The sequence below is a fragment of the Setaria italica genome, chromosome V, assembly GCF_000263155.2.
Source record: "Setaria italica strain Yugu1 chromosome V, Setaria_italica_v2.0, whole genome shotgun sequence".
Classification (NCBI taxonomy): Eukaryota; Viridiplantae; Streptophyta; class Magnoliopsida; order Poales; family Poaceae; genus Setaria; species Setaria italica.
This window is the reverse complement of record NC_028454.1, coordinates 47,058,657-47,081,694: the sequence shown is the minus strand read 5'-3', so window position 1 is coordinate 47,081,694 and position 23,038 is coordinate 47,058,657. Positions and strand designations below refer to the sequence as shown.

The following is a 23,038-nucleotide window of genomic DNA, read 5'->3' as shown; positions in this document are numbered from 1 at the left end:
TCGGCACATCAACTCTCCGTCAACCAGAAAATTCATTTGCCACATGACATGCAACAAGTCATCAGATGTAGCACCTGGTAGCTGTCTGTAGTAGATACTAATGATGCTAACTGTATTGTATACGATGGCACTGTTTTTTGTTGGATTCAGAAGTAGAATAATATGCTAATTACCACAATTCAGATCCTGTCACCTGACAAGGAAGGATACTTTTGTGGCCATCTGTGTTCCGGTGAAGAGATCTTTACTCTCGAACCGACAGGAGAATATATGCCATTATATTAAGTAAGAAGCAGGCGGAAAGAGGAAAATCATCCCAACAAGATTATTCAGCATCATTGGGATATCAGAACGGTTTACTTCTGATGTTCACTTTTGTTTTGGGCATTAAACAGAGCCATCGCTATCTCAGAACTGAATTCTGATCTCTGAATGCAGGGCTTGTCCGAGGATGCTCGAGGCATTTACACTGTTAGCGTGTAAGGTCTGTGGATCATATGTCACTTCTGCATTCGTTCAGAATGTTGAAAAACTTTGCCAACTTCTGCTCCAAATTCCCTTGGCTGGGCAAATTTGTGATGCTGATTATCGAAGCGTATAATTGCAAACTATGTTCTTTTCTTGAAACAAGTAAATGCAAACATACTAGTAAGAAAACAGATACTGTAAACTAACTCAGGTTATAGATTCTGTAGAAGTATGTAGCAAAACACATCTTGCTCAGAACAGGTAACAACACAGAAAACAAACCGCACCGAGCAACAATAATGTGCATCCTAAGGAATAAGGCAAATATAACTGAATATCCATCCACTTAACTTGAGTCTCACTTTACCAATAGATGTTGCACGTAACGGTACCATCACAGAGACTGAAGTTTCCAAATTCATGACAGCCCAAGCTCGCTCATACAAGACATGCAATCCTCACTAACTTATTCAGTTGTAATCTTTGAATGACTGATGACAATATTAGGTGGATTCCGACTTGGTATAGATCCTTACAGCAACAGCCAAACCCAATATCGCCAAGGGGACCAAAAACTGGAGGATCTTGATGATGAACTCTGGGGTCTTATCCTGGTTGTAGTGTGGCTGCTTCGGGGGCATGTACTTCACCTTAGTGGGTATTGTAGTTGCATCAATTTCGCCGACTAGGTACTCATCCATCATCGCACGAGCAGTGGTGCTGTGGCCCACATCTTCAAAGTCATCAGTAGCATCCTTGGCTGAAAAAAAATAACAACACCCATACCGAATTAACATTGAAAGCTGAAATGACACCTTCACAACTTTAAAACACATGAGAAGTATGTAATTGGGATTTACCAGTGGAAGACAGCAGAACATCATCACCTCCAGGGTGATCCTCCAAAAACTTGGTCACATTGTACACCTGTGAAAATACAACATATCCGTTAGAAAGCTCTGTTTATGGAAACAGGAAGGGGTTTACTTTTTCATCAATACAGTCATACGAAGCCTTGTCAGCATCTCAATTAGAGGAAATGACCCCAAACAGTAGCCCATCTTTCTTCATCACATAAAGTTTACAGAAGTAAAAGCAACCATCATTTATTTATCTCAAAGGGGAAAAAATGTATATTCAATCACAGGGTTTTATAGTGCCAGCCTGCATATAGGAGAATATATTTTGTGGAACTTAAAATTGAGATACAAATCAAACTAATATCACAGTTGTTATACAACGACGACTTGGAATACTAGTACAGGCTACTAAAATAGTGAGCCTACAGAACCAAAGATGCAACAAGAACATTCCAGATGCACTACAAGACACGGTTGAGGTAACTGAGGCCACCAAATATTATAGGCTGCATAATAATCTTTAAAAAGTTTGGCTCCAAGAAAGTGACAGGTTACCAAAGAACACTTAGGTGTATATACAGACAATATGGACAGACAGCGGCACCTAGAAGAATGTATGCTCACTAGTGAGACATGTGTTTTCTATCATCTAGGAAATATCAAGTTGCTGAAGCATTTAGTTCACTAGTAAAGGTTTTGACTTAAGCGCTGCGGATCCTAGTAACCGGTGCACTGAAGAGAGCCTGTGTACTTGGCAAAGTACATGCAGAAAACTTAACGTTATTAGTTGCGTTTATTTTGTTGGGCTACAGCCTGCAAGAAAATGAGTCTAGGACAATTCCTTGTATGAAAAACAATTTTTTTATTTTTTTCTTTCAAATAGAAAGGAGTAGCAGCAGCTGAAACATGTTTAAGGTTTGGAGATAGTATGATGAAACAATGTGACCAGAGTTGCAGGGCCACTAGGGGAGAAAATAGCGCGGTAGGTTGGATCTGCTGGCATGTTGCTGGGTACTACTAGTAGACCATCAGCGGCCACAATAATGATAAGAACGCGGTTGATCATCATCAGTACTATAACATTAGGAACCGAGATACTACCGGGAACTAGCACTGATACCTGTATGGCTGTATGACAATCTAACACAATGGAATCAGGGGGAAAAGAAAGGTAGGATCCATATATGATTTGGTGGCAGATCTTGCAGCTCCCACCGCACCTAGCCTAATCACTAGGGCTACCCCCACCGGATAAGAATCTAAAATCTAAAAGAAAAAAGAGAGAGAGAGAGAATCTTGAGATCCATCCCAAGGGAAATTAAAAGTAAAATTAAAGGCCCTGTTGGAAAATCGAATCAGGCAGGGCGTGCAACTGCAGTACAGTGACGAGGTTTTTACGCTTTGATGATAACTACAAAGGAAGGAATTGGGGGCAAGCAAAGGCGAGATCCGGGGGCAAGCAAAGTAGAAAGGGAGGGCAGAAAGCAAACCTTGCCGCCGATGATGAGCCAGCAGTCGTCCTTGGTGTTGTGCTTGGCGACCTCCTCGAGGGTGAAGACCTTGGACGACGACATGGTGGTGCTGGTCTGGAGGTTGGGGACTCTGGGCCGCTCCTCCTCGTCGTCGGGAGCCGGGAGCCTGGAGATGGTAGAGGCTCTGGGTGGGGGGCTCTCTTGGGGGGGGCTTTGGATCCAACGAGGACGAGACGGGACGAAGCGCAGCGCAGGGATTGGGTGCCTGCTCGGTCTAGAGTGAACGAAGGCTGGGCCCACGAGTCATTGTCCGCCTGGGCACGGAGCGCTCGCCACCTACCCCACCCACCCGCACCGGATGGGATCGGATCGCGTGCGCCCACCGAACCTTCTAGAATAGCACAACTCGACTGTTGTTGTGGGTTTTTTTTTTTCCGATGCGAGAGAGAGAGAAAGTAGACGTAATTTCGATTCGCTTTTGTCAATTAGCACACGTGTATGTTTAAAATTCTACCTTACAAGTTTGTTGTACTGCTTGTATGTATCCGTTCTGGTAGTTTAAAAATGTAGTTTATTTTAATTTTTTTAAGATACATATATTTTGCTACCATAGTCAAATCTACGTACGTAGAAAATTCAAAACGATCTACATTTTGAAACAAATGGAGTAGATAGATAAATAGAAGCATGTGAGCATGTCCACGTATGTATTCCATACCAATGTCCGTCCACATCATAGGAACAGCTAGCCACAGCAATGCAAGCAACGAGTGATGAATAATGAAGACGTCTCTAGTATCCTGGAAATGAAATGCAATGATCGTTTAATAGGTTTAGTTCTTGGTCGGGTAGGATGCCATCTTGTTGATGCCGCAGAGTCCGTGGCGCTTGCCGGTGCCGCGCCTCATGCGGATGTACCCCTTCTCGCCCCACGTCGTGCCCCAGGAGTTCTTGACGATGATGTAGTCGTCGTGTTTGGAGCCGCCATTGCCGTAGCCGACGGCCGCGACGCCGTGGTTCAGCGCCGTGCCGCAGGGCCCGTCGAAGACGCCGCCGCTGTAGAACTGGAGGTTCCTCCCGGAGGCGTCGATGGCGACGCTCACGGGCTGGTGCGCCAGCGCCTTGAGCAGCGCCTGCTCGTTGTTCCGGGGAACGTCCTCGTGCCCGGAGATGGTGGCCGCCGGCGTCTTGCTGCGCTGGTGCTGGCAGGTGCCTTCCTCCATGAGGTAGGGGTACTCCTCCTCCGTATGCAGGCCGCCGCTGCGGGCGATGTAGGAGAAGGCGCTGTCCATGAGGCCGCCGTTGCAGCCGTGGTTGCCACCCCTGGTGTCGCAGTCGATGAGCTCCTGCTCCGACAGCGCCGTCAGGTTGCCCGTGACGATCTGGTTGATGCCCTCCACCGCCGCCACCGTGGAGAAGGCCCAGCAGCTGCCGCACTGCCCCTGGTTCTTCACGCCGGTCACCGCGCCCTTGCTCCTCCAGTCCACCGACTTTGGAAGGGACGCCGCGTCGACGCCCTCGTACCTGAACGCCCCGGCGCCGCTCCTGCTCTGCATCCGGTCCTCGAGGCCAAGGCCAAGGTAGGCGGCCTTGAACTCGTCGTGCGTGAGGTCGGCGAAGGCGTTGAGCCCCAGCCAGTAGCTGCTGCTCTCGGCCCTGCGGTTGGTCTCGTCGATGTGCTGCAGGTTGTCCTTGAACACCTCGAACCGCCGGAGCTTCTCCTCCAGGCTCGCGTACGCCTTGCCGTGCCGGGAAAGCCACCGCTCGAACAGCTCCGTCAGCCTCCCGTGCGACGACAGGTCCTCCGGCGAGTAACCCACGATGGACATGTCGTCGTTGCTGGGATGATGCGCCGACGACGAAACTATCAGCATGCTGCCGATGCAGCAGAGCACCAGGAGAGCAGCACTAGCCATGGCCGATCGATCGATGGAATGGCTCCTGAAAGAGGAACAAGTCTGTCTAGTGCGTGGAGATCAGCAGAGCATAGATGCATGTATTTATAGTTTTGCTGCAGCTTATTGCTTTCAAGCAATCGCCGCGCTATGGGTGGGGGCTCTCGACAAAAACTAAACTAAAATGCAATAGGGATCATGCCACAGCTTCACGGCTTAGTCTCAGATTTCCAGGCTTTGCTTCAAAGCACGATTTTAGTTGTTGGTCTCGATCTAGCTAAGTGGGAATGTTTGTGTATGAGTTCCTAGCTTGTCAAGAATTAACAACCTGCAAGCTGCTAGCGTAACCATGCATCGATCTCAAGGAACTTCACATGCGCGCGCACATACATACATACATATATATACATATTTGAATAGTGCAGTGAATAGTCACTCGAAATTTATAATATGAAATTTAAGTCGCCTGAGTTCGGAGTCGCAGTTTTCGTCCGTTTGCCCCGTACTGGTATTAAAGTCGAGGTTATTAAAATTGTGAATTTAAAGGTTTTTATATAGTCAAGATAAAAATGCTACATTATTTAAATCTAGAAGTTAATACTGGAAAGACAGTTAATACTAAAGAGAATATAAATATCAGGTGCAGAATAAATAGCTCTGAAGATCATACTTGGCATACCTCACACGGTCAGATGAACTTGATCGTTGATTTAATACATAACTTTTATATATCTTGGGGTAAAAGGCAAGACGATTTAGAATTAAAATTTGAAAAACTACAAAAAGAACGCAAGCACTTAGAAAAGCATATTTTAGCTTTGAATAATAAAATAGAATTAATCTTGCAAGCAGCATAAGAAAGTAAAAGTTTACTAGGAAGAATCAACCAAAATAGTGATTATATTAAAAAGGATATAACCCACCTATATAAGAAAATTGATAATACTAATATTGAGCATAACAAAGAAATTGTTCTATCATCAACAGGAATAGTTGAGTTTAATAGATCATTAAATTCTGAAAAATGGAAATATATGAAAGTCTCTCTAGAAGAGACAAGTCACTCCAATTAATAAATAGAGACATAAGGCCCTTAAGCTTTATAGATAAATTGGAAAGAGGATGTGATGATATTGAAAACTTAGAAGAAATGATAGATGTAGAAAGAGATCTTGAAAGATATCAGAGAGATACTTTACGAAAGATAAGACCTCAGCAAATATATCAAATGGGCTGGTTTGAAAATAAAAATGGACTATATAGAATATCTAGAGAAGTAGAATTAAGTGTTTTAAAAAAACCAGTTCAACTAAGAATCATTAGTAAACAATTTGAGAATGGGCTAAAATATTCAGGCTACAAATATATACATCAAGGAAAGTATATCATAGGAATTAAAGGAATGACTAGGAAGAAATTAGGAACCAAAGTTCTAATAACTCTGTTAGATAAAAGATGAGATTCAGTAAATAAAGCAGCATTGGGATTCCTAGAAGGAGATATGACTAAAACTATGTTAATAACATACATAGCTTCAGATTTAATAATGCTAAAAAAAGAATTTATAGATAAAATGGCAATTGGTTTCCAGACCAAAGGCTATGAAGACTTTAAAGGTACAAATTTATTAGTAAGTATAGAATTTGTAGGAAGGTTAACTAATAGAAGTGGAACTAAGTACCAGGTAAATGTAAATAATGTAATAGAAAGTATGCAGTCTAAGGGAATAAAATTTATCAGACAGAGCAGGTGAAGAATGGAATATAAGTGCTTTAATAGAACCAAAGATTTTAAAACAACTTAAAGATTATGTAAGCTATGAAAATAGTAAAGGCATAACTAGTATCAGGTTTGTTAATTATAAAGAAAGAAGTCTAGATGACTTAGAAGTATCAAGTTCTGATTCAAATATAGAAGAAACTAGAAGACATAATGTATGTGAATTTATGGAAAAATTGGATATTGATAATGAAATAAAACACTATGAGAAAAAGTTAAGTAAAGTTCAAGACGAATATAATACCTCTATGATATGTGAATGGTCTGCTATTAGAGAGAAAGAGCTTTATTTCACTTGAGAATTACATAGACTTAGCAAAATTAAGAAAGAAAGGGAACTAAATAATAAAAAGGTTAACATGCCAATAGTGAAATATGAAACCGCCTTAAAACATATAAGCAATAAGGATAGTAGAATTCAAAAAGAATTGGAGAAGAATAAAGAAAAGGTAAAGGAGGAAGAAGATAATGCTATAAGTCAATCAGTGGGGGATTAATAATAAGATTTTATTAGAAAGTTATGAAGAAGAAGATGATGATATAATTGAAATAAATAGTAGTAAGTCAGAAACTCATATTTGTTCTTTGGGAAATGAAGAATTAGGCAAAAAAGACACGGCTAAAAGTCATGGATATAGATCCAAGTCCATCTAAAAGACGACCAACCCGCAAAGATCGTGAGAATCAATACAATTAAGCTATAGACCTAATCACGCATCCGCGCGCGTACCATATCTGCTGAATAGTTGCTGAAAGCAACTCCGAATAGTTGCTGAAAGCAACTCCGAATAGTTGCTCAATAGTGCGGAATAGTGTCCAGAATAGTGCCGCCATTTTTGCTCATCCTAAGGTGCTCCACCCACTCGCGGTGAGTGCCCGAGCGCTGTTCATTTTCCTATTTTAAATAGTGTGTTGAATTTGAATAGTGCCGCTCAAATTTGAATAAGTGAATAGTAATTCGAAATTTATAATCTGAAATTTAAGTCGCCTGAGTTCGGAGTCGCAGTTCCCCGCAGTTATCGTCCGTTACTGTATGGTACCCTGGGTACGGAATAGGCCCATCAGCATGGACAGGCGCGGACGCTGGCTCCCCTGTTTTTTTCCGATTTTTTTTATCCGAACGTGGGTATCCTCCTCCCCCGTTCACTTTCTCATCGTCATTCTCATACCCGCCGCCATTTGCCATCCCTCGCTGCCGCCGCCGCTCGTCATCCCCCGCCGTCGCCACTCGCCACTCGCCATCCCCCGCCACCGCTCGCCACTCGCCAGACCCCGCCGCCGCCGCCGCTAGCCACCCGCCATCACCCGCGAACGACGCCATTCTTCATGCCCCCCGCCGCCGTTCGCCATTCGCCGCCCTTGCTCGCCATTCCCGCCGCCGCTCGCCACCCGCCATCCCCCGCGAACGACACCATTCCCCATCCCCGCCGCCGCCGTTCGCCACTCGCCGCCCCCGCTCGCCATTCCCCGCCTCCGTCGCTCGCCACTTCCCATCCCCCGCCTCCGCCGCTCGCCACTCCCCCGCCGCCCCCGCTCGCCATTCCCCTCATCCGTCGCTCGCCACTCGCCATCATCCCCGCCGCCTTCTGCCCCATAGATGTGAGATGCAGGGGTGAGCAACCTCGTATGCCCCATAGATGTGCTCGAACTTGGCCTCTGCCTCCTTCCTGACTGTTGGTGGAGTACTGGAGTGTTATTGCCAGGCCGCCAGTGTGTTGAGGCCGTCGTTGCTGGCTTTGCAGTCGACGTTGAGGACCATGCAGTAGTCCACCCCCATCTTCCTGGTCGCCGGTACCAGCACGGGTACGGCAGGCGTCTGCACTGCGACGCCGTCAAGGCCGGCGGCGCGGACGGCTTCGTGATGAACAGCTTGGTTGACATGTACGTGAAAGCCGGGGACTTGGAGTGCACCCGCAAAATGTTTGAGAGAATTCCTGACCGGAATGTGGTGTCCTGGACCTCGATGCTAAGCGGGTGCGTCCAGAATGGTTTTGCTGCACATGGACTGTTTCTGTTCAATGAGATGAGGCGCGAAAGTATGCAGCCGAGTGAGTACACGATGGCTAGCGCTCTTGCTGCTTGCGCTGCACTCAGGAGTTTGCACCAAGGGAGGTGGATCCATGGATCAGTGATCAAACATGGTTTAATTTATAACTCTTTCATCAATGCAGCCTTGTTGGATATGTATGTTAAGTGCGGGGAGGTAGAGGATGCTCGGCGCACGTTTGATGAGCTCAGCTATCTTGACATTGTTCTTTGGACCACGATGATTGTGGGGTACGCGCAGAATGGGAACCCTCTTGATGCATTACAGTTGTTTCTTGACAAGAAATTTGCAAGCATTGTTCCAAATTCAGTTACCATGGCAACTGTTCTTTCAGCTTCTTCTCAGTTACGTGACTTGTCTCTGGGAAGGTCGATTCATGGGATAGCTGTCAGGTTAGGTGTGGTTGATTATGATGTGGTGGTGAATGCATTAGTTGACATGTATGCAAAGTGTCAAGCAGTGTTAGAGGCCAACAGGATATTTGGAAGAATTTTGAACAAGGATGTTGTCACGTGGAATTCGATGATTGCAGGCTATGCTGAGAATAGTATGGGCGATGATGCTCTGATGGTATTTAAACAGATGAGGCTGCAGGGTGCTTCACCTGATGCCACCTCTGTGGTGAATGCTCTGTCAGCTTCTGTTTGTCTGGGTGACCTACTTATGGGTAAATCATTCCATAGATGCCAATGCAAGCAGATGTTAGTGTTTGGGGAGCTTTTCTCCATGGATGTGGGCTCCATTCAAGGTTACAGTTTGGAGAAGAAGCTTTCAAGAGAATGATGGTGCTTCATCCTGAAAGACCAGATTTGTATGTGCTGATATCAAACTTGTATACCTCATATGGGATGTGGGAAAAATCTCTAGCTATCCGAAGATGGATTCAGGAAAAAGGACTAGTCAAATTACCTGGGTGCAGCTCTGTAGGTCCTGAAAATGGATGACTGAAAGATGCTTTCAGAACTAAGAACAGGAAATCCCACTAGGTGTTATCTTTCTATGCTTGTTGACACCTATAATTAACATCATGTGGCAGTGCCAGCAGAAAGTTCAGAATAATTTAATGTGCTGATATGTTAGGCTGTCAGGTAAAAGTGAAAGCAATCTATGAACAGAGAAAGATCAAGACGCTAAATTGTGACACGCTCCATATGTATTTCTTTAGTCGAGGCCTTTTAGCTTTGTATCTAAATGGACTGAACCTGCTGTATGTGCATGGAGCGGATGAGTGAACTGGATTATGTCAGTTTACAGTCTAAGCTCCCATGAAGATCATGGAGCTCATTGCCAGAGGCCCAGAGCCATCATCAGCTGTCTTTAACCTGCATATACTAATAATGCTTAGCTCTTTTGCAGATTGTAATATGCATGCTGGTTACCTGCACATGGGATGGTTGATTGGCTACATGTCTGTTGATTTTTCTTTTTGTTTATTGTAGTTCCCCAAATTGTAAAAACAGGATCAATGAAATAGCAGAGTGTACTGAGTTTTCATGGACAAAACCGTGTGCACTGTTTAAATATGATCATTGAAATAGCATATTGTACTCGGTCAAAAAAAATCATTGTATTCGATTTAAGTTTTTGTTTCTCATACGGCACTTTTTGCAATCATGGTTCTTTATGTAAAGATGAATTAATTTACAGTACAGTGCCGCTACGTACCGTTACAAAACTGATTTCGATCGGTGTCTCCCAATTGTAAATTTATTTGGTTTTTGCGTGATTCTGCTTGGAAAAGTCTACCGATGCAAATACCAGTACTATAGATTACTCCTTACCAAATGCCTATTCCACTCAAAACGTAAAGAAACTATTTTGCCTCCAACAAAATCTGGTTTTATTTGACCGACACCCCCAGATTCCAGTGTGCACAAAAAAGCATCCGAATTTTTCAATTTCTGAGATTTCTGGTCATCTCGCAAAAACCGGATGCGTGCTAGTACAGACTTCAATTTTCTGAGATTTTGTGGGTAACATAGGTTGGATTTGAAACTTTCATATTTGAAGATGGGAATAAACAGAATTGAATGGTGCTGGACTACTGGGAAGAGGGTAAATTAGCATTAACAACTAGCTGCCATGCGTGCATGCTGATAGCAGGAGCGGCAGCCGTGCGTCCATGTTGATAGCAGCAGTGGCGGCTGCAGCGGCCGCAAGCGACGAGCCCGACGACGGCAGCGGGGGCGGCTGCGAGCGATGAGCGCGACGATAGAGGCAGGGGATGCCACGAGCGGCGAGCGGCCGCATGCTAGTGACTTGAAAAAATCGGACCGGCAGGGAGAAGCGAGCGCGGGCGGGAGGAGGTGCTGGGTCGGGGGAGGGGGGGGGGCCACACTGTAGCGTTTCGTTTGTATTTGTGAATTATTGTCCAAACATTGACTAATTAGTACAACAAAACTGTGCAATTAGTTTTTAATTTCGTCTACATTTAGTACTCCATGCATGTACCGCAAGTTTGATGTGATGTGGAATCTTCTTTTTGCATAGTGCCAAAGTTAGGAGTTGGTGGTGAACTAAACAAGGGCCGAATAGTTTAACTATTCTGTACCCTAAGTACCGAAATAGGAATAATAAAATAAAACCAACATATTATGCAGTAATCGTGCCTAAATCTATTTCTGGTTGAAAAGAAGTATTTTTTTTCTAAATAAAATTAGGTTTGGACATTATTTAAATTCTCTTACAATATATTGGTCGTGTTGAAATTTCTTTGAGCACGAGTGAGTCGAGTGGTGGGCATTGGGCAGGCCAGGCAAGTTTGAACAGCAACTGCTGAGGAACAGTCGTTCCGGTTGAGTTGGGCCCACAAAAGGAAGTGCCAAGGATAGGAAGGCGAAGGCCCAGCGGAGCGGAGCCACCGTATCGATCGACGAAACGGCCTGGCGACTGGCAGCGTGGCGTGGCCTCCATCTCCACCTCCTCCCTCCTCCTCCTCCTCTCTTGCGCGCGGTTGCGGCGGGCGGCTGGCACGCGTCGCCCACCAGAGACTTTCTCCCCTCCCCGCCCGCCGACCCTCTAGACTAGGGTTTCGCCTCCTCCCCCGCCGCCGCTCCATTGCCGCCGCGCCGCCTCGCGCGGCATTCCATTCCAGGTAAATCTTGGGACGCCATTTGCTCTGCTTCTTGTATTCTGCTCCATTCGAATTCCGTCAGCGAATCGCGTCTCCCGGTCATTGTCAAAAGGTTTGGATCGACCATTCACATAGAGATAGAGAAACGGGTTGGGATAATAATGGTTCAGGCGTTACTAGTACATAAGTAGTATTACGCACGCACGCTAGCATCCTGGGACCACGAGGGATTGATTCCTGCCACTAGGTTGAGTTTCACATCCAAGTATTCTGTTGGCATAACCTCCTCTTCAATTCATCGATGCAGGCTTCATTCCAATCCTCCTATTCTTTCCCTATCGCTTCACATCGACAGCAGCAACCTCCATCTTCTATCACCAAAAAAGCTCTTCCTTAACCACCGCGAGGGTCATCTAAACATGACAACTCACATATACCATAATTGCATGTATTTGTTTTAGGCTCTACTTCATGTACGAATAGGTAGCACATCTTAATTGATTTCTAGCCTTCGGTTTCAATGCTAATGTAATTTTGCTTCGCTGCCTTGCTGTTATTATTACTATCTTCCAGGTGGGCGTCTTATTGGTGTACATCAGCTTCCAGCTACCATCGTTATGCTCCCATTGAGCAATGCGTAGTACCTGCCGCTCACAAGACTCCACCTTTGCTACTTTTACGACTATACTAGGCAATGGCCAAACTCCCAGTTGTTGCATGCAGGTTTGGTTTGCACACTGTCCTTTTTCATTATTTTACATTTTGAGGCTATACTGTTCCTGCTTGGTTTCATCAGTTGAATGCTCCCTTGCAGTGCAATTAGGAAACCTAACGAAAGCATGAGGCTTATTGTAGTAACAACCGTTGGTGTGGTCTTTGGTTTCTTTGTTGGAATTTCATTCCCAACAGTTAGCATAACAAAGGTATGAATATGGTCTCTCCACATATGGCATCTATGCAGTAGCTTATCGGTAAGTTGACTTATTACTACTTCAAACTGTTGCAGCTTCACTTTCCATCTAGCATTGTTTCCTATATAAAGGACAGGAACTCAGGCCTGTCAACTCAAGCTATACTTAATCATGCTTGGACTGCGGCCAGGAACGCAAGGGGAAATGGCTCTGAACCAAACTCAAATGATACATTGAAGGTATGACCTGTGTGCACTTTCTGAATTTGTATTTACCTTGATTACACGATTCCCTTGCTATCGATATGATTAAACCTCAATTTTTTTTTTGTTTTGTGAGCGATCCTTTCTCTTTTAGTATGTCTGTTAAATAAAAAAAATGATCTTGGTTGATAACTTTGTAGATTTATGTACCAACAAACCCAAGGGGTGCAGAGAGCCTAGCACCTGGTATTGTTGTACCAGAGTCTGATTTTCATCCCCATAGGTTATGGGGAAACCCAGAGGAGGTAATTATTCTTGTATGCGCTTCTCGTCTCATATTGTTTGTGTTTCAGTTCTGGGATGCCTTTTCTTCTTTTCCTTCCCACTAGGTTATGGTTTATTCCTCCAAGAGATGAGGTTATGCTGAATACTTCCCTTCACATGTCAGCAAGAAAGAATTAGCATATGCTTGCTCTTGTCATCTCGTAAATTCTTATGCCCGTGTGCTGCTCTTATGCAATCTTTTCAATTATCTGTCTCGCACAGCTGGTGAAAGCTGTCGTTTGATCGAGATCTGAGTATTGCTGCGAATTCCTACCTTATTATTTGTCCTGCTCATGTATGCTTCATTTCTTGCTGATTTTTGGCCCAGCCTTTTGCATTCTTCCCTTCATCTTCCATAAAAGCTGGTTGCTTCCATCTTAATTTGGGCATCCTATCCATGGTGCTTTGTCACTTTTAACCCTAATGTTTTAGTTAGTTCTCACACAAATTTTACAATGTGTGCATTTCATTCTTTCTGACTCGGATATTTAAATTTGCAGGACCTACCCTTCAAGCCAAAGTACCTTGTTACTTTCACGGTTGGCATTTCACAGAAAGAGAACATAAATAGGGCTGTCAAGAAGGTAATTTTTAAATAATCTATTTACATCTGACATTGCTCTTACATCCCATGTTCTGTAGTCTAGTAAGGACTACTTCCAATTTTCTTTATTTTTGGCAACTGCATATTTGTCTATAATTCTGCACATGCCATGGAGTTATAGACAAACTGCCTGATAGTTTTGACCTTTGGTTGCAGTTCTCTAGTGATTTTGCTATCCTGTTGTTTCACTATGATGGCCAAGTGAGTGAATGGGATGAATTTGAGTGGTCAAAGCGAGCTATCCATGTAAGCGCCCGGAAACAAGCAAAATGGTGTGTGCTCTGATGTTTTATTATTCTTCACATATTTTAGTTTGGAAGATGATTCTAAATTGTCCTGATTATCATGACCTCTAGGTGGTATGCTAAAAGGTTCTTGCACCCTGATATCGTGGCAGCCTATGAGTACATATTTATCTGGGATGAGGACCTTGGAGTCAATCATTTTAATGGCGATGAGTATGTTTTTGATCTTCACTTGACCATTTCTTCATATCATTTTTTAGATGACTTGCTAACATGATTTACATTGCAGGTACATTAAACTTGTCAAGAAATATCAACTAGAAATCTCACAACCTGGTTTAGAGCCAGATAAGGGATTGACATGGCAGATGACCAAAAGAAGAGGGGATCGTCAGGTTCACAAGTAAGTGGCGGGTTCTCTAGTTTGTAGGTACAGTGAACTATTTTGTTTTGTCTTCTAGAAAAATGTGTTGCTTCATGTATATGTTGTGATGCTGGAGGCTTTGTTTCCCAAAATATGCTTTGCACAAGGATAGAAAATTTAATCGTGGTGTCGGACTACAGATTTCAGCCTCTTTGCTGAGATGTGGAAATTGATTTGTCGAAAATGAAAAAAAAAGAGAATCTTACAAAACTGATTCTGACAGGGTTACAGAGGAGAGGGAAGGCTGGTGCTCAGATCCTCATGTTCCCCCGTGCGCTGGGTATATAATTTTGCCCCCATAGCAGCTGAATCTGCCTACTCTGGTTCCTTGGTATCAAGGGACTAACTGTATCTGTTTCATGTACAGGTTTGTTGAAATAATGGCTCCAGTTTTCTCCAGAGATGCATGGAGATGTGTGTGGCATATGATTCAGGTATAACATAATTTCAGTGTCTGCTCTCCTCTGACTGTTCACTTGGCTTGGTTTGGTTCATATCTTCTTGTTATTGCAGAATGACTTGATTCATGGATGGGGTCTCGATTTTGCTCTCCGGAAATGTGTGGAGGTAAGCACTTCACAACATGTCAAAGCATTGAAGAGATTTTCTGATTGTTTCTCTCGTTGGCCGTTTTCAATTATTCACTAAAAGGAAAACTTTTTCAGTAGCTTTTGAACATATTGTCCCTGTATTCAATTAAGGCCTTTAAAACTCTTTGCAGCCTGCTCATGAGAAAATCGGTGTTGTTGATTCCCAATGGATTGTGCACCAAGTGGTTCCTTCTCTCGGGAACCAGGTAAGAATAAAAGAAGCAGACTGTGTAGTATCAGATTTAACTGTAGCACCCAAGTTTGCTATATCTAATGTCAACCTTTTCCCATCTTGAAAATGCACAGGGGCAGTCAGAGAACGGGAGGGCACCATGGGAAGGGGTATGAATCCTAGACTTTGTTTAAATAATGACATCTGTAAAGGGGTGTGTTGAGGCTGATGAAAAGTTTTGGCTGAACTTTATCGTGGTACTGTCTATGTAGGTAAGAGAGCGTTGCCGGAAAGAATGGGGAATTTTCCAGACAAGAATGGCGGAGGCTGAGAAAGCATATTACGAGATGATGGGCGTGACTCCTCCAAACGTAACATTTGTCTCGTAGGATGAAATTCTGATGTTAATTACACACATTGGCTTTTTTTGTCCACCAATAGCCCTTGGAGTAGATTTAGATATTGATGATATATGTAGAGCACACGAGATAATTATATATATGTTAATCAAAATTCGCTGATCCTTTTTTCCTGTATATATGTTTCACACGGGCTGTTCTTATCAGGAACTGGTTATGATGGTATTACTTACTCTGACAATAGAAGGCATGTTCGTAACTTTAAATCTCTAACTGGGAGGTTCTCATGTGAACGGTGGATTCTTTATGTTTGTCAATGTAGAATTATATTCTTATTGTTGGGCATTCAGAACTGATAGCATTGCAGCACACAAGAGTTGTGCACAAAACAATTCAGATGGACAAGGTTGGGCTAGAATATGCAACATTCATGCGTATGGATACAGCTGATACCCACATAAGTAACATCCTAATATAATAACAGTGCCTAAATAAAGCTGCTCAAGAAACCCTAGATAGCAGCAACACATTAAAGAATGGTGGACATGAGTATCTCCGTGAGGAAGTCGATCCTCTGCAACCTCTCCTGCAGACCCAGCTTGGATGACGCGTCATCACTCGCTGCCTTTCTTCTGCACCTACTAGTAGGATATACAGGAAATAACAAGATTCATTAACTAACTCACGGATCGATACAGATACAGCAATGCTTGCATTGAAAATCTGAATTACTACATACCTCTGATCATCTGGGGTCTTTACAGCACCATTCTCAGCGTCGTGGGTTTGCTCAACGCTGCAGATGAACTGCGAGAGCAGTGGGTCAGGGGCAGGCTCTTGGTATGGCCTGCCGATGCTCATCCTGTAATGCTGGGGCTCCTCAAAGTAAGGGTTCACTTCATATGTTGCTGTTCCCTTCCCAGATGCTGAGTTGGTAGCAGCTTCAGGCCATGCGCATGGCTTGGAAGGTTTCCTCCTCTGTCATGATTCATCACCGTACCAATTAGTTCATGGCTACAGCTATGGTGGAAGGCTACTGCTACTCGTCGCCGCTCATGGTACCTTGAGAAGATGCGAGTGCTGAACTCTGAAATGTGCAGCCATGTCTCTCCCTAGATTGTTGGCGCAGATCGGGCAAACCTAAAAGGTCATCGGCAAACAGTTATGTTTCAGTATTCAATTTCGTAGACTATCATCATTAATATATACTAGGTGTTATGACTTGTGAGTGATGGTGCCGAGCAATACTTGCAACAAACAGGCTCTGCTCTCGGAGAGATGAACACTTACAGCATTTCTGGTGTCAAAGCAATGCTCCTCCTGAAGGTGGTTGCAGATGAAGGGCACCTCAACCTCGATGTAGCAGAAAGGGCAAGGGAAGTACTCCCACAACTCACCATCTTCTGCAATCAATAATCAGTTAAAACTAGCAGTAGCTTTTTGGTCTCCCAAAAGATTCCTTGCATTGAAGGAAAAGGCGCAGAGTTCCCCTTTCAATCTCGCACGGCAAATCTTTCTTGTTGCTATATTATAAAGCTACAGATTCCAAGGGTGATTTTATCACAGGAAAGCAAAAGGAAAAACAAGAAAGAAAACTAGTTTTCTTGTTCCCCTTGAGGGAAATTTTGTTATTGTTTGCATCTGATGAAACAGCATATAACACACAGAACCCACTAGGAGGCAGGATCCTCCGAGAAAAATAAAAGGGAAAAGGCGAGGACAAATCTAAAATTCCCTCAAAAAAAGAATCAATGAACTGGTTTGTCTCTTGAGAATGAACGGAGCACCCAGAGAAGGAACGATAAAGAGACAAGAGCTGAGAAGGGGAAGATAAAAGGAATCAGAAACCAAACAAACAGCTGAAGAAGAAGACCACCTGCCGGGTGGGGTGGTGGTGGTGGTGGCTGGTGCCTGCCTCTGTCTGCAGGGAGGAAGCCATAGTTGTAGCAAGCCTCCACCTCCATTGCTGTTGCTGAGCTCGAGCCCGACTAAACTGCCTCAACAACAAAGATGAAGAGGAGGGCACTAGCAGTAGTGTAACAAACTGAAGAGATGGAGCAGAGCACAGAGGGAGTGGAGACCAGTTGGATCATTCGGAGTTGCTCAGCCTCTTGTGTGTTTATATATGGGCTGCTCTGAACCGCCCTGCCCTGCCTTGTTCTGTTGTACGTGGCCACACAAATAAAATAAATGGTTCCCTGCTTTGTGTTGTTGTTGGTGGTGACTCAAAAGTTTATTTACATCGAAAAGGAGAGGAGGCCAAAAGCTAAGCAAGCAAAGGAATGGAGAAGGATGCAAACTAAAGGAGATGGACGAGGCTCTTGAGGCTGCGTGAGGCGCAAGGAATGTAATCCAATCCCTCTTCCTACGGGAGGAGTCGCTTTCGAGCTAGAATGAACGAGGTACTAATCCAATACATACAGTTGCATGACTTTTTGCCACAGAGTCGCAAAACACAAGAAATTTCAGTAATTGTTCAATAGCTAGCAGTGTCCTAGCTTGTACTGGAGATGGAGAGCAGCTGCAGGTTGTTTAATTATATGGTGTGCCTCCCCAAATTAAAGAATATATAAAGAAGGTGGAGCAGCATTCTTGGGTTTCACATGCATTAGCAAACTACGTGTATATAGTAGTGGCACACTTGTTCATCAGTTCCGTCCCATCCTATCAAAGTACTAGTAATTACTAAAGTGCAACCTGTTGCTTTGATCTGCATGTAAATTAAATTAATATATAAAACTGGAAAAGAAATAAATAAAGCTGATGATTTCTTCTTTAATTTAATTTGCTACAGTACATAAAATGCCTGAAAATCTGCAAGGAACCCAGTTTAGTTTAATGCTGCATATATAGCTATCCACCAAATGCAGTTTGACCTGACTCGTCATAAATTAATCAATGGAACCAAGTGAGTTCTTGGATCCAGTCATATGCGCGAGATATTAAAGAAAAGCATGCATGGCCATGCTGTTGATATTGCTATCCAGATACCTCTCACCACACATCTGTCCAACTTCTTCTTGACCTAACACCACAGCTAGCCCACTTGCCATGAACTGACAATCTTTTCTTTTTACCTAATTATTAGTCTTGCATCGATCTCTTAGGTTTAGTTTAGGAACGAGTGACCAGAACCTAAAAGGGGAAATTTTGCCCCTTTTTTCCCTGACAAATTAAACCGAATGAATGCACGATCTCTATGCATATATATTGGCACTGCAGCCTGATTCTTTTTCTGGACAGCTGACAGCAAAGGGTGGAAAAGTGAAGCGAAGCTGTGAGGGAAAAAGTGCCTTTTTGCCCTACGAGCTACAACTAGGCTACAAGCCGGCGAATCGACCTGGAGATGACTCAGCTCCATCACCTTTCTGCATGTTTCCCATTCTTGTATGTTTCTTCGTCAGAAAGAAAGGTTCAGTCTTTCTTGTTTATAGTCTTTCCCATTCTTGTTTTTTCGTCCAAGCTAGCTAGGAATTAGTGTTGTTCATGCTCTTGCCCGCTTTTCCTAACTATGGTCATCATGCATTGCATGCTCTTCTTTAGTTTGTCTTGTGCACTAGCAATTCATCAATCTGCCTTTTTGAGCTTTTGATTTCTGTGTTGTCATTGGATGGCTGGCTAATGCCAGTGCGAGTGCGAGTCGACTATCCATGTGCTCCAAGTTTTTTGTTTTTTGGTTTGAGGGCCTTCTGGCTGGCTTTATCTAGTAGAGAGAACCTTAACCTCACCGGCCCATTCTTTTACCAAAGTTACTTGGGCCCTCTCCCAAGGAAAAAAAGGTTATTTGGGCCCGAATCGGCCTCCGTCCGCCCCTTACTTAGCAGGAATGGCCCAGCCCATGTTTATTACCCATTTCCTCCGCCGCAGAAGCGAGAAGAAGCAGAGGCAACCCCTAACTAAACCCCACGACGGCAATGGCGGCGCTTCCCTCCCTCCGCCGCCTCCTCGCCCACCGCCGCCTCCTCTCCACCGCCATCGCCACGGCAGCTACCCCTGAGGCCGTGATCTACAATATCCACAACCTCTCCACTGATCCCTCCCGCGCGCTCGCCTTCTTCCGCCGCTCCGCCGCCGCCGGCCAGCCCGTCGGCTCCGCGGCCTACAACCTCATGCTCCGCACCCTCGCCTCTGACCCGTCCTCCGCCCAGAGCCACTTCTGGCCCTTCATCCGCGAGATGCAGGAGGCTGGCTACCCCGTCGACCAGGGGACCTACCTCGCCGCACTCGCATCCTTCAAGAAGGCAAGCCTCACCGCCGACTACGCCGCCCTCACCGCGCACTACAACAAGGCCCGGGAAGAGGCCAAGGGTGGCACCGCATCCGTCGCCGCCGAGGCCGTCCGGGAGCTCGATGGCGCGGACCTCGATAAGAAGCTGGGCACCATCGGCCTCCTCCCGCTCACGGAGACCGCCGTGGCCAAGGTGCTCCGGGAGCTGAGGGACTATCCCACCAAGGCTCTCGCCTTCTTCCGATGGGCTGGGCGTCAGCAGGGCTACAAGCACGGCTCCGTGGCCTACAATGCCATGGCGAGGGCGCTCGGACGGGAGGAGTCGGTGCCCGAGTTTTGGGACTTGATCCAGGAAATGAAGGCCGCCGGGGTGCACGTGGATATCGACACCTATGTCAAGCTGTCCAGGAACTTCCAGAAGCGGCATATGATCAGGGAGGCTGTGGAGCTCTACGAGCACATGATGGATGGTCCTTTCAAGCCAGCGCAGAAGGATGCGCCGCTGATCATCAGGCGCATCTCGCTGTCTCCATCGCCAGACCTTGACCTTGCCATTCGGGTTGTCAGCAAGTATGAGTCCGTGTGGGACAAAAAGACCAAGGAGTTGTTTGATGCCATCCACAGGGTGCTCACGAGCAACGGGAGCTTTGATGAGGCTGCAGAGGTTGTGCAAAGGATGAGAGCAGAAGGTCACCAGCCAGACAATGTCACGTATAGCCAATTGGTGTATGGTCTCTGCAAGGCTGGCAAGTTGGACGATGCTCGCAAAGTGTTTGATGAAATGGAGGCTGAAGGGTGCATCCCAGATTTGAAGACTTGGACCATGTTGGTCCAAGGGCACTGTGCAGCTGGAGACGTGGACAGAGCTCTGCAGTGCTTGACGGAGATGATAGACAAGAACTTGGATGCAGACGCGGATTTGCTGGATGTGATGGTCAAAGGTCTGTGTAGCCATGAAAAGGTTGATGCTGCTTACACTTTGTTTGTTCAGATGGTGGACAAGGCTCATCTGAGGCCTTGGCAAGGCACCTACAAGCATGTAATTGATGAGCTGCTGAGGCTAAAGAAGCTTGGTGAGGCACTGGCCCTTCTGAGGTCAATGAAAGCCCGCAGTTTCCCACCTTTCACGGAACCATTCCCTCCTTACATTGCTAAGCATGGGATGGTTGAAGATGCAAGGGACTTTCTGAAGGCCTTGACGGTGAATACTAAGTGTCCAACACCTGCTACCTACCTGCATGTTCTCAAGTCGTTCTTTGCAGAGGGAAGATATTCTGAGGCTCAAGATTTACTGTACAAATGCCCTATCCATATCCGCAAGCACCCCCATGTCACTAAACTGTTTGAATCAGTCAAAGTTGAGAGTGCTTCTTGAATGGTGTTCAAGCAAGCAACGGTTGGTGAGCATATGGTGAAAGCTTAGCTTTTTGGCATTGTTGAGTAACCTTGGTTAGTTTGATGAGAATAAATAGATGAGGTTTTCGTTTATCAGATATCTTTTAAGGATATACCACTCAACTAAGTTGAATTTCAGGATATATCACTCCCATGTATCCCTGATACATTCTCCATATGACTTGAATTAGGAGGGTGGCATATCCTCAGAACTGCAGTTTTCCTTTTCTATTCATTGCTGCTAGTATTATGTTGCAAGCAGTTGGCTTCTCCCACAAATTGGTCTAAATGAATCAAAGCACTTGCACTCAGATTTTGAGCATCATGTTGTTATGCTTTGTAAATTGTGAACCATTATCAGTTTGAGAATAAGATTATACAACTGTAACCACCAGTAGTGTTACTTGTCTATCTTGAGATAAATGTTTGTTTGTTCGTGTTGGTAGCTTCTTTTTGGGGCTGCCTTATCATACAACTTAACAGTTGATCTGGTGTAGTATCTGCAACTTTACTAAGTATATGTACAGTGGAGTTATAGCTACAGATATCCAGAGCCTATGAAGGTGCTGTATGATCCATTGGTGGTTTGATTTTGTGGTGATACGATCCCTTGCCATATGAGTTTGCCAAGACTCTTCAATTTAAAGTTTTTACAGCTGTCTTCTCAAATCTATTTCATTAACACAGTTCATCTCACATCGGAGTGGAAAATATTTATAGTTTGATAAGAACAAATAGATGAGGTTTTCTTTTGCCAGATATCTTTTAAGGATATCTTATTCCACTCAAGTAAGTTGAATTTCAGGATACAGCGCTCCCATGTCTTTCTGTCATATTCCCATATAACTCGACTTAGGAGGGTGTCAAGTAGCATATCCTCAAACTGCTGTTTTTTCTTTCTATTAAGTATTGCAAGCATCATCGCAGCTATGCAGTTGGCTTTCCTTGCAAAATTATCCAAATGAGTCAACACACTTGCACCCAGATTTTGAGCACCATGTTGATATGCTTTGTAAGCTTTGGACCATTTTCAGTTTCAGAATTAGATTACATGGCTGTAACCACCAGTAGTGTTACTTGCGTTACCTGCCTACTGTAACTACATACAACTTAATAGTTGATCTGTTGTAATATCTATGTTGTATGATCATGTGATGTATGTTGAACTTGATCCTTTCTAGAGCCTATCAGCCTAATGTGCTATTTCATTGATGATTTGATTAGTGTGGAATTCATATGAGCATGCCAAGACTCATCCACCTGAATTTTTTACGGCCTTCTTGTCAGATCTATTTTATCAGCAAAGTTTTCTTAATTATCATTAGAATGGCTGATACTCCCTCCGTTTCAAATTGTAGGTCGTTTTGGCTTTTCTAGATCCATACATATAATTATGCATGTGGACATACACTAGACGACCTACAATTTGAGATGAAGGGAGTATTTCTTAATTATTCTTTAACATCTTAGCACTCCAAATAGAAACAAGTCCAAATATCAGGATCATAGTAATACCCTCATTATCGTATTTAAAGTACTCCATACATCAGTCTTGCACATAATAGATTACACACTTCTTCGTGGTGCTAGCAACAACACCACGGTAACTTGACTCTGCAACTATCCAAGGCTGCAAGCAGCATCTGTTATTCAAACTAGGACCTATAGACTATATAGAGACAAAGCATAAGTAGATACTATTGACAAGTTGAACCATGTCACTTCTAAGTTGAAGCTGGATACATGGTTGTGCTCTTCTGGAGTGCCCAAGCCCTGTGCTTAAGCCTGATGAAGTCTGAAGCTATTGTGTCCACATCATCTTTCACCCTGCGGTCATGCCCCAACTTGTCGCTAGTGCCTGGTGCTGCCCCATCCTTCATAGCATTGGCTTGGTTGTCCTGAAATTTGACGTGTTTCCTCTGGGCTTGGAAACGAAGGGGCTGAGCATGAGACATTGGTACTTGTCTCCTTGCTTAAAGGTATCGAGGA

The 23,038-nt window shown here is 44.4% G+C and overlaps 6 protein-coding genes across 10 annotated transcripts; 3 read left to right on the top strand and 3 right to left on the bottom strand.

Moving 5' to 3' along the window:
- Positions 1-661: 661 nt before the first annotated feature.
- On the bottom strand, positions 662-3,062 carry LOC101764089 (cytochrome b5). Its single transcript, XM_004971362.4, has 3 exons — positions 2,819-3,062; positions 1,329-1,395; positions 662-1,228 (listed from the first exon to the last, which is right to left on the bottom strand). The coding sequence occupies exons 1-3, from the start codon at positions 2,900-2,902 to the stop codon at positions 972-974; spliced, it is 408 nt and encodes a 135-aa protein (XP_004971419.1). The 5' UTR covers positions 2,903-3,062; the 3' UTR covers positions 662-971.
- A 406-nt stretch (positions 3,063-3,468) lies between these two features.
- LOC101763695 (cysteine protease XCP2) lies at positions 3,469-4,794 on the bottom strand. Its single transcript, XM_004971361.3, has one exon. It carries the CDS (start codon positions 4,714-4,716, stop codon positions 3,634-3,636), a length of 1,083 nt encoding a protein of 360 aa, XP_004971418.1. The 5' UTR covers positions 4,717-4,794; the 3' UTR covers positions 3,469-3,633.
- Positions 4,795-7,800: 3,006 nt separating this feature from the next.
- LOC105914446 (pentatricopeptide repeat-containing protein At2g03380, mitochondrial-like) lies at positions 7,801-9,304 on the top strand. The gene is made up of 3 exons (XM_022826759.1): positions 7,801-8,086; positions 8,178-8,510; positions 8,646-9,304. Exons 1-3 carry the CDS (start codon positions 7,801-7,803, stop codon positions 9,302-9,304), a joined length of 1,278 nt encoding a protein of 425 aa, XP_022682494.1.
- Positions 9,305-11,382: 2,078 nt separating this feature from the next.
- Positions 11,383-15,658, top strand: LOC101761650. 3 transcript variants are annotated; one of them, XM_004971356.3, is made up of 16 exons: positions 11,383-11,615; positions 11,902-12,067; positions 12,168-12,317; positions 12,409-12,517; positions 12,601-12,744; positions 12,909-13,013; positions 13,533-13,616; positions 13,793-13,908; positions 13,993-14,094; positions 14,171-14,284; positions 14,529-14,585; positions 14,673-14,739; positions 14,819-14,872; positions 15,027-15,101; positions 15,202-15,237; positions 15,340-15,658. In XM_004971356.3, the coding sequence occupies exons 3-16, from the start codon at positions 12,289-12,291 to the stop codon at positions 15,454-15,456; spliced, it is 1,209 nt and encodes a 402-aa protein (XP_004971413.1). In that variant the 5' UTR covers positions 11,383-11,615; positions 11,902-12,067; positions 12,168-12,288; the 3' UTR covers positions 15,457-15,658. The 3 variants fall into 3 exon arrangements, with proteins under 3 accessions (XP_004971413.1, XP_004971412.1, XP_004971414.1); XM_004971355.3 differs by having other exon boundaries at positions 11,902-12,077; XM_004971357.3 differs by lacking the exon at positions 11,902-12,067.
- A 145-nt stretch (positions 15,659-15,803) lies between these two features.
- On the bottom strand, positions 15,804-17,605 carry LOC101760992 (protein DEHYDRATION-INDUCED 19 homolog 5). 3 transcript variants are annotated; one of them, XM_022826942.1, is made up of 5 exons: positions 17,303-17,605; positions 16,717-16,826; positions 16,489-16,566; positions 16,166-16,404; positions 15,804-16,067 (listed from the first exon to the last, which is right to left on the bottom strand). In XM_022826942.1, exons 1-5 carry the CDS (start codon positions 17,388-17,390, stop codon positions 15,956-15,958), a joined length of 627 nt encoding a protein of 208 aa, XP_022682677.1. In that variant the 5' UTR covers positions 17,391-17,605; the 3' UTR covers positions 15,804-15,955. The 3 variants fall into 3 exon arrangements, with proteins under 3 accessions (XP_022682677.1, XP_004971409.1, XP_004971410.1); XM_004971352.3 differs by having other exon boundaries at positions 16,717-16,829; positions 17,303-17,600; XM_004971353.4 differs by having other exon boundaries at positions 15,804-16,064; positions 16,717-16,829; positions 17,303-17,595.
- A 1,689-nt stretch (positions 17,606-19,294) lies between these two features.
- LOC101760584 (pentatricopeptide repeat-containing protein At3g48250, chloroplastic) lies at positions 19,295-21,472 on the top strand. The gene has a single exon (XM_004971351.3). The coding sequence runs from the start codon at positions 19,341-19,343 to the stop codon at positions 21,027-21,029; it is 1,689 nt and encodes a 562-aa protein (XP_004971408.1). The 5' UTR covers positions 19,295-19,340; the 3' UTR covers positions 21,030-21,472.
- Positions 21,473-23,038: the final 1,566 nt, after the last annotated feature.

Excerpts from the sequence above, each read along its gene's own strand:
- LOC101764089 (XM_004971362.4), bottom strand. The coding sequence starts at position 2,902 with ATGTCGTCGTCCAAGGTCTTCACCCTCGAGGAGGTCGCCAAGCACAAC. Across the intron at positions 1,396-2,818 it reads GGCTCATCATCGGCGGCAAG|GTGTACAATGTGACCAAGTT; the intron begins GTTTGCTTTCTG and ends GTATTTTCACAG. Across the intron at positions 1,229-1,328 it reads TGTTCTGCTGTCTTCCACTG|CCAAGGATGCTACTGATGAC; the intron begins GTAAATCCCAAT and ends ATTTTTTTTCAG.
- LOC101763695 (XM_004971361.3), bottom strand. The coding sequence starts at position 4,716 with ATGGCTAGTGCTGCTCTCCTGGTGCTCTGCTGCATCGGCAGCATGCTG.
- LOC105914446 (XM_022826759.1), top strand. The coding sequence starts at position 7,801 with ATGCCCCCCGCCGCCGTTCGCCATTCGCCGCCCTTGCTCGCCATTCCC. Across the intron at positions 8,087-8,177 it reads CATAGATGTGAGATGCAGGG|GCCGCCAGTGTGTTGAGGCC; the intron begins GTGAGCAACCTC and ends TGTTATTGCCAG. Across the intron at positions 8,511-8,645 it reads CAATGAGATGAGGCGCGAAA|CCTTGTTGGATATGTATGTT; the intron begins GTATGCAGCCGA and ends TCATCAATGCAG.
- LOC101761650 (XM_004971357.3), top strand. The coding sequence starts at position 12,289 with ATGGCCAAACTCCCAGTTGTTGCATGCAG. Across the intron at positions 14,095-14,170 it reads AATCATTTTAATGGCGATGA|GTACATTAAACTTGTCAAGA; the intron begins GTATGTTTTTGA and ends TTTACATTGCAG. Across the intron at positions 14,586-14,672 it reads CATGTTCCCCCGTGCGCTGG|GTTTGTTGAAATAATGGCTC; the intron begins GTATATAATTTT and ends TTTCATGTACAG.
- LOC101760992 (XM_004971352.3), bottom strand. The coding sequence starts at position 17,390 with ATGGAGGTGGAGGCTTGCTACAACTATGGCTTCCTCCCTGCAGACAGA. Across the intron at positions 16,830-17,302 it reads ACCACCACCCCACCCGGCAG|AAGATGGTGAGTTGTGGGAG; the intron begins GTGGTCTTCTTC and ends TATTGATTGCAG. Across the intron at positions 16,567-16,716 it reads GCTTTGACACCAGAAATGCT|GTTTGCCCGATCTGCGCCAA; the intron begins GTAAGTGTTCAT and ends ATGACCTTTTAG.
- LOC101760584 (XM_004971351.3), top strand. The coding sequence starts at position 19,341 with ATGGCGGCGCTTCCCTCCCTCCGCCGCCTCCTCGCCCACCGCCGCCTC.